General features: G+C 32.8%; 2 protein-coding genes across 2 annotated transcripts; both read left to right on the forward strand.

Moving 5' to 3' along the window:
- Positions 1-435, forward strand: LOC143530194 (ethylene-responsive transcription factor ERF122-like). Its single transcript, XM_077025806.1, has one exon. It carries the CDS (start codon positions 1-3, stop codon positions 433-435), a length of 435 nt encoding a protein of 144 aa, XP_076881921.1.
- Positions 436-6,079: 5,644 nt separating this feature from the next.
- Positions 6,080-6,607, forward strand: LOC143530195 (ethylene-responsive transcription factor ERF109-like). The gene has a single exon (XM_077025807.1). The coding sequence runs from the start codon at positions 6,080-6,082 to the stop codon at positions 6,605-6,607; it is 528 nt and encodes a 175-aa protein (XP_076881922.1).
- Positions 6,608-7,909: the final 1,302 nt, after the last annotated feature.

A 7,909-nucleotide genomic window follows, 5' to 3' on the forward strand; every position in this document is an offset into this window, starting at 1 on the left:
ATGGTTACAGCACTCAGCCATGTCATACGAGGCGATAACAACCCTAGTGGTGGAGTGGTGATCATAGCGAGTGTGCCAGAACAAGAAACATGTGACGGTTGTGGATTGACGGTTCCAGACGAGTGTTTGGGGTGTAAATTATTCGTCAGAGAACAGAAGAAAAAATTTTCTCGGTCTGCCAATGCTAGAGAAGATATGAGGATGAAGAAATATAGAGGAGTAGGGTTAAAGGCGTCCGGGAATTGGGGGGCCGAGATTATGATTCCGGGGAAAGTGAGGAAGTGGCTGGGGACGTTCAAGACGGCAGAGGAGGCGGCCAGAGCTTACGATAGGGCTAACATTCGGTATAGAAGAAAGAATGCCAAGACGAATTTTCCAGTTGAGGACTATCCGGAGATCCCACCAGAAGATCCGTTATCAGGCCGGCTCCGATAAAGCAAAAAAAAAAAAAAAACTTGAGGCGAAGACGAAAATTTTTTTGGGCCTTAAGTAAAAGAAGTATTTTGTTGGATTTAAACAATTTAATTTTTATATGAGTTTACTTAGTTATAATTTAGGTTTTGTAAAAATTTTTTTGTGTAAAAGTTGGATTAAATATGTCTAAAATGAAACTAGATACCATAACCTTTTAGTTGAGAATAATAACAATTTGCCACTAGACCAAGCTAGTGGTTATTAAATTGAGTTTAAATCAAATATACGTATTGTTTTTAATAATATATATATATATATATATATAGGGGATGATTAATGCGAGAAGTAACAATAGAGCGAGAAGCGCGAGAAGTGAATCTCAACCATTGATTACACAAATCAATGGTTTAAGATACAAGATGGCATTTTTGTAAATAATTTGAAAACTTGCAAACATCTTTTATGCCTGAAAGGGCAAGATCGTCAATTAGGTTTAGGCTTACAATAAGGAACGTCTGCTATCCCTTGTTTCACTCCCAAACCGTTGGACATAATGTGTAGCGCGGAATCCAGATCGACGAATTCAAACCGGATTGAATCTGTTTGCTTGTATATAACAAGAAATCGTGACTCACTTCTTGTTACCAGAAGTTGAGGTACGTATGATAAATTGTGGTGTTTTTTTCAATTAAAGTTCCCTACACCTAATAATTTACTAAAAATTGTGGTTTTCTTTTGAATCAAAGTGCCCTACACTTTGAATCAAATTAGTTGTAATTCGTCAATAGAATTTGGGGTTTTGAAGCAAAATTAGGGGTTTTGAAGAAGAATTGTGTAGGCTTACAATAGTTCTGGTTAATTTTGTTGTGTTTGTTAAATATAGATATATAACTAATTAAACAATATAAAGTGAAAATCTCAACATTATATTAATGCGTTGTCCTAATACCTACATTTGAAGTCTGAATACCTACATGAAAATCTCAATTCAATAATCTATTATTTTTAGTTTAAAAGCATATTGTATCTTCTACAATACACACGAAAGTACAATTGTGTATGAACTTTCTTTGCTATGTAGGATGGTATGATTATTGTGGACATATATTAGTTTAAGTATTGTGTAGGGATTATTATTTGTTGTGTAAGGTTGTAATTATGCACTCGTGTAGGGATTATTATTTGTTGTGTAAGGTAGTAACTATGCAGTTGTGTAGGGATCATTATTTGTTGTGTAATTTGTAGTAAATATGCGGCTGTATAGAGATTATTATTTGTTGTACAAGGTAGTAACTATGTGGTTGTGTAGGGATTTTATTTGTTGTGTAAGGTAGTAACTATACGGCTGTGTAGGGATATATACTTGTTGTGTAGTAGGGATTTTTATTGTTGTGTAATGTAGTAACTACGCATCTGTGTAGGAATTTTTATTTGTTGAGTAAGGTAGTAACTATGCGATTGTATATGGAATTTTATCTTTTAGTTGTAGTTCATCATAATGACCTACACCAAATTATTATTATTATTATTACTACTTTTGTTAATTGAGAGTTAAATTTGTAAAACTATGTAAAAAATCCCGACATTAGGTAAAGTTGTTTTTTTTTACAAAAATTGAATACATGTAATTGTAATATGTAGTAGTAATATATTCTATGGATGCTTAATTCTTGAAGAATATGCATGTTGAGTGCACTATTTAATGCTATTGTATTCATAAGAGGTCATGTTTATGTTTCTTTTAAGAGTTTATGCATCTCGTTGTATGGTGTAGTAAGTATATATTGATGGTTAAACTGAGTGCATAAATCTTGTTAGATCGTGTAGTTATTAACGTTTGAATATTACGAATCGGTGTATTTGTTTGAACCCATATGTAGCATATTATTCTGTGTAAGATTATTAAAAGTAGTAAGTGTTTTTAAGTTAGTAATATTTATTTTGTACTTGAGTAACATGCCACTGTATCATTAGAATGTCCTTTTTTAGTTTATTTACAAAGTCTATATGTGTGGTTGTTTTGTGTAATTACTAGTAATAAATGATTAAGTAGTGGTGCCCATACAAAGAATACACATTCTGTAACTCTATAATTGTAATTACATTGAGTGGGTGTTTGGGAGTGTTTTTCTTTTTTGCTTTTTGCTTTTTGGAGGGGTAAAATGTCCAAAATGCCCCTCCAAAAGCAACTAAAAGCACCAAATTGAAGCTTTTATGTGCTTTTAGATGGGCATTTTGGACATTTTGCCCCTCCAAAAAACAAAAAGAAAAAAATAAAAGCACTCCCAAACATGCCCTGAGTAGTTAGTGATGCTTAAACCAAGCATTTAACTAGTAAGTGTGATTTACATTTGCAGGCCAGGCTCGTAAATCCATTCTTTTACAACGCCTGGCAGTAAGTTTGGTCTTTATCTAAATATTAGTGTAAGGAGACTTTTTGTTGATATATATGATATATTAGTAGACTATGTATGGATATGTGTAGGGTATACATATTTTGTAAGGATACTTTATGTTGATGCGTATGATATGTTATTCTATTGTGTAGTCTGTTATGTTGAAATGTGAAGTCTATATGATTTCGGTGTAGGGTGTTGGTGATAATGTGCATGGTATGCATATTGTGTAATGAGATTTTTAGCTGATTTGTATGATATGGTAGTAGACTGTGTAGGTTGTTATGTTGAAATGTACAGCATATACGATTTATGTGTAGGATGTTGGCTAAAATGTGCAGGGTATATTGTGTAAGGAGACTTTTAGTTGATTTGTATGATATGTTAGTAAATTGTGTAGGCTGGTATGTTGAAATGTGAAGTGTATATGAATCCTGTGTAGGGTGTTGGTGGTGTAGGATGCATAATGCGTAAGGAGGCGTTTGGTTGATGTGTATAATATGTTGGTATGCGTGATATGAGTAGATTGTGTAGGCTGGTATGTTGAAATGTGAAGGGTATACCATTTCTATGTAGGGTGTTGGTGATAATGTGAAGGATATACATAGTGTGTAAAAAAGGCAATTAGTTTATGTGTATAATATGCTGGTTTGCATGATAAATTAACTACGTATGATAGATGAGCGTATGAATTATTATATGCTATTTGGTGTTTATGTAAACAAATCAATGATGATAGTGTATGTAGGATATGTTGTTTGGTGTATGTGTGAACAAGTTTTAGTTGACCGTGTATGCTATGTGACGGTGCAGGGTATGATATTTGGTGTAAGGATATTGTTAGATATTGTGTATGACAGGTGACTGCGTAAGCTATAATATTTTGTTACTTGTGTTTATGTATGAATTAAAGACGTTGCATCTGATACTAGTTTAGTAAGTATTATCATGTTTGATATATAACATATTAAAATGATTTTTTTTATTTTGGATGCAAAAGGAGTATTGTGGTGCTACCTAAGGACTCTTGGGATGGTGGATCTAGCAGAGGAGTCATTAAAGTACTATAAGGTGCTCAGCAGTTTAAGGACTACATAATACCTTGAATTTATGTGTTTATGACCATATTATGTAGTGGGTTTGTTTTTTTAGATTTAATGTTACAGGTTTTCAAGATGGCTGTTAGAAAATGTTTATATTCCCTTGTAATTGTTGTGAATTTATGTTTATGTTTTACCATATTTATTAATTTGTTTGCTTGATGTTGATGTGCAGGTTCATTGAAATGAAATTAGCAAATGACATTAAATTATAACCCTAAACTTGCTTATACGAAGTAAATGATACCTAATTCTACTGAGTAATTGTTTGGTCACCCTTGTGTGACGCAAAATTAGTTTTGAGTATATGATACTGGAAGATGATTAGCCAAAATTGACATGAAAATACCTTGAACGTGAATGGATCGATGATCAAGTAATGAGCATAACGAGAAGTGAATAAGAAATCTAATCTTAGCCTGTGATGAAGGATCACACTAGTGATTATAACATCATGCAATAAAATATTTAAATTAATAGTTACAATATATATAATAAATAACAAAAGTGTAATAATATTTGAAACAGTCAAAAAATTAATAATTACCAAATACAGGATGATGCTAGATTACCAATATACCCATCTATATAATTTAATTGGAAATTAAAAATAAAATATTTGATTGGTTGTAATTACTTCTCGCACTTCTGACATTCGAAATACTTCTGAAATGAACCTAATCATATATATATATATATATATATATATATATATATATATATATTTATATATATAAAGAAATTCGGGCCTAACGGGTTTCGGGCATGTAGCCGTCGACCACCCAGCCACCCCAAGGGCCAGCCCCGTCTGGTGTAAAAGGCATGTGTATGTATCAAGTAGGCCTGGTCTGCTCGTAGTGTAAATTAAGTCTTCAAGAATATTAATATGTATATATAATTTATGTACCTATGGTAAATTGTGCTAATTAATACGTTAAGATGTGGTGATTTTATCTTTATTACATGAATGCATGTAAGGTTTTGATCAGTGGCCGATCTAGAACAAAATCTCGATCAAGGATAACGCTTTATATTATTTTACCGTGTTTATGCAAATAAAAAATATATAGAAACACATTAATAATAAATTTAAACACATGGGTTGCAAAATTCTTCTGTTCGGTTTTTGAAAGTTTGAAATCAAGCCATTACATAATCTTCTATTACATTATCAAGTGTTTCTATTTCGAACCCACAATTTAAAGCATTGTTCAAATACTCAGCACTCATTAGATTGCAAAAATTCGTCTTCATAAACTTTATTTTAGGAAAACACTTTTCAATAGTTGCGGTTGCAACCGATAAAACCAACTATAGCTTCAATGTTTGGTAAACCGAAAAGCATGTCATTTTTTCTTAAGGTTTATCGAATATTGAAGCTAGCGTTGGTTTTACGGGCGCAACCGTTAAAAAGTTTTTTTTTCTTTCTAAAGTAAAGCTTATCAAGACAGATTTGTGCAATCGAATGAGTGATGAGTATTTGAATAATGTTTTGATTTGTGCGGTCAAAAGAGACACATTTGATAAGGGAAAAGAAGAGGTTGTGATAATTCGATCTCAAGCTTTCAATATCACAATAGGAGAATTCTGCACCTCATGTGTTTAAATTTATTTATTATCGTGTTTATATTTTTGTTTATTCTCAGTCCATCCCCTAAGAATATGTTAGAAAATTTTGTAAATTATAGGGTAGGGTTGTGAATTATTGAATGGGAGAGAAAGTTACTTTTTTTTTGGTAAATTTGAGGAAAATTTGTTTTTTTGGTAAAAAAATAAAATAAGATAATATATCATCAAACGACCATTATGTAAGGAAAGTAACAAAGTTATATGGGTCAACGTGCTAGTTACTTGAGCAAAATTAGCTAGTTATTTAAATCCAATAACTATGTAAATTGAAAATGACTATCACAATAAACGGAGGCCTTTGCACCTATTGCTTTCAAAATATATGCATTGCAAGTTGCAATTACTTAACGTTCATTTTGTAAGTATGAACCATCAAAGTACTTCTACTACAAAACAAAACGTGGTGTCGTTTTGTAAACTAGCTGGCGACACATGTATTATTATCATGCTCTTGTGATCATTTGACTAAAATTAGACACGTGCGGCATACAAAACTATATAAGCTCTTTCAAAACTATACAAAACTATATAAGCTCCAAAATGTATAATAATAGAAGTACTAATAATAATAATAATGTTGAGCATTTCGCCATGGTTTCAGCACTCATCCATGTCATACGAGGCAATAACAACCCAAGTGATGGAATTGTGATCGCAGCGAGTGTGGATGAGCATGAAACATGTGACGGTTGTGGATTGACGGTTCCAGACGAGTGTTTGGGGTGTGAATTATTCACAAGAGGACATGAGAAAATAATTTATGGGACCGCTACTGCTGATGAAGAGATGAGGATGAAGAAATATAGAGGAGTAGGGTTAAAGGCGTCCGGGAATTGGGGGGCGGAGATTATGATTCCAGGGAAAGTGAGGAAGTGGCTGGGGACGTTCGAGACGGCAGAGGAGGCGGCCAGAGCTAATGACAGGGCTAACATTCGATATAGAGGAAAGAATGCCAAGACGAATTTTCCAGTTGAGAACTATCCGGAGATCCGACCAGAAGATCCGCTATCAGGGCCGGCTCTGAGAAAGCAAAAAAAAAAATTTGAGCCGTTGGCGAAATTTTTTTAGGCTTAAGTAAAAAGAGTATTTTGTTGAGTTTAAAAACAATTTAATTTTTATATGAGTATAATGAGTTATAATTTGGGTTGTGTAAAAAACTTTTTTATAAAAATAGGATTAAACATGTCTAAAATGAAACTAGATACCATAACCTTTTGGTTGGGAGTAATAACATTTTGCCACTAGACCAAGCTAGTGGTTATATAATTGAGTTTAAACATTTAATATACATATTATATATATATTATATTTAAAATTCGGGCCTAACGGGATTTCGGGCATGTGGCCTTCGACCACTCAGCCACCCCCAAGGGCTGGCCCTGTCCGGTATAAGTGGCTTGTGCATGTATCAAGTAAGCATGCATTGTTAGTAGTGTAAATTAAGTCTTCAAGAATATTAATTGGTATATATATAATTTATGTACTTATGGTAAATTGTGTTAATTAATATGTTAAGATGTGGTGATTTTATCTTATTTACATGAATGAATGCACGCATGCATGTAAGTTTATGATGTTTTTTAAATGAGAAATGATCATATAAAAGAATAAGTAAAAATTTAAAAGACATGCGTACAAAACTTACATGATAAAATCTACAACAATCCGAATAGTAAGTTAACTAATTAGTAGGACTAGTTAACTGCATTAGGACGCGCGATTTCGTCGCAAGTCCTTGGGTAACATGGACTACGGACATATTGTAAAAGATAAAAAAATGGACCTTGAACTTTTAATGCCTGATTATGTAAGACTCCAAAAATGAAGTTTTAGGGCTCTCTACTAGAAAAAGAGATGTTTTTCTACAACTGGATTCGTAGAAATTTTGTTAGAAAATTCAATTTTTAACAGTTTTCCAACAAAAAGTTATGTTGGAAAAACACATGCTTAAAAATCGTTTTCAACCGTTTCCCAACAACTTTTCTTACAAAATTGCTACATAAACATCTGGTTTTAAACTTCCTACAACTTTCTTACAAAAGCAGTTTTGATTTAACATAATGTTTATTAGATAATACTGTAGCAACGTTGAAGTTTATTTTTTTTTGTTGAAAATCTGTTGAAACTACTTGTTGTAGGAACTTTTGGGTCTTATGGTTTATATTGTCAGCGAAAGAAAAGTCAAAATCATATAATGTAACTGAAACCTATAAGGCTATAACTATAGACGTTCCTCTTGGTAGTCCAATCTGGCCCAATGGTAGTTATACTGGTATACTGCTAACCCAATCTGGCTTAAGCTGGTAATTCAACTAAACAGGGTGGTAGGCCTGTAAACGAATCAACAAACACGAACAACGGCATGACGTC

Source organism: Bidens hawaiensis, unplaced genomic scaffold (genome assembly GCF_021521415.1).
Source record: "Bidens hawaiensis isolate Kalapana, Puna unplaced genomic scaffold, B.hawaiensis_p1.1 tig00008858_1, whole genome shotgun sequence".
In the NCBI taxonomy this organism is placed as follows: Eukaryota; Viridiplantae; Streptophyta; class Magnoliopsida; order Asterales; family Asteraceae; genus Bidens; species Bidens hawaiensis.

Excerpts from the sequence above, each read along its gene's own strand:
- LOC143530194 (XM_077025806.1), top strand. The coding sequence starts at position 1 with ATGGTTACAGCACTCAGCCATGTCATACGAGGCGATAACAACCCTAGT.
- LOC143530195 (XM_077025807.1), top strand. The coding sequence starts at position 6,080 with ATGTATAATAATAGAAGTACTAATAATAATAATAATGTTGAGCATTTC.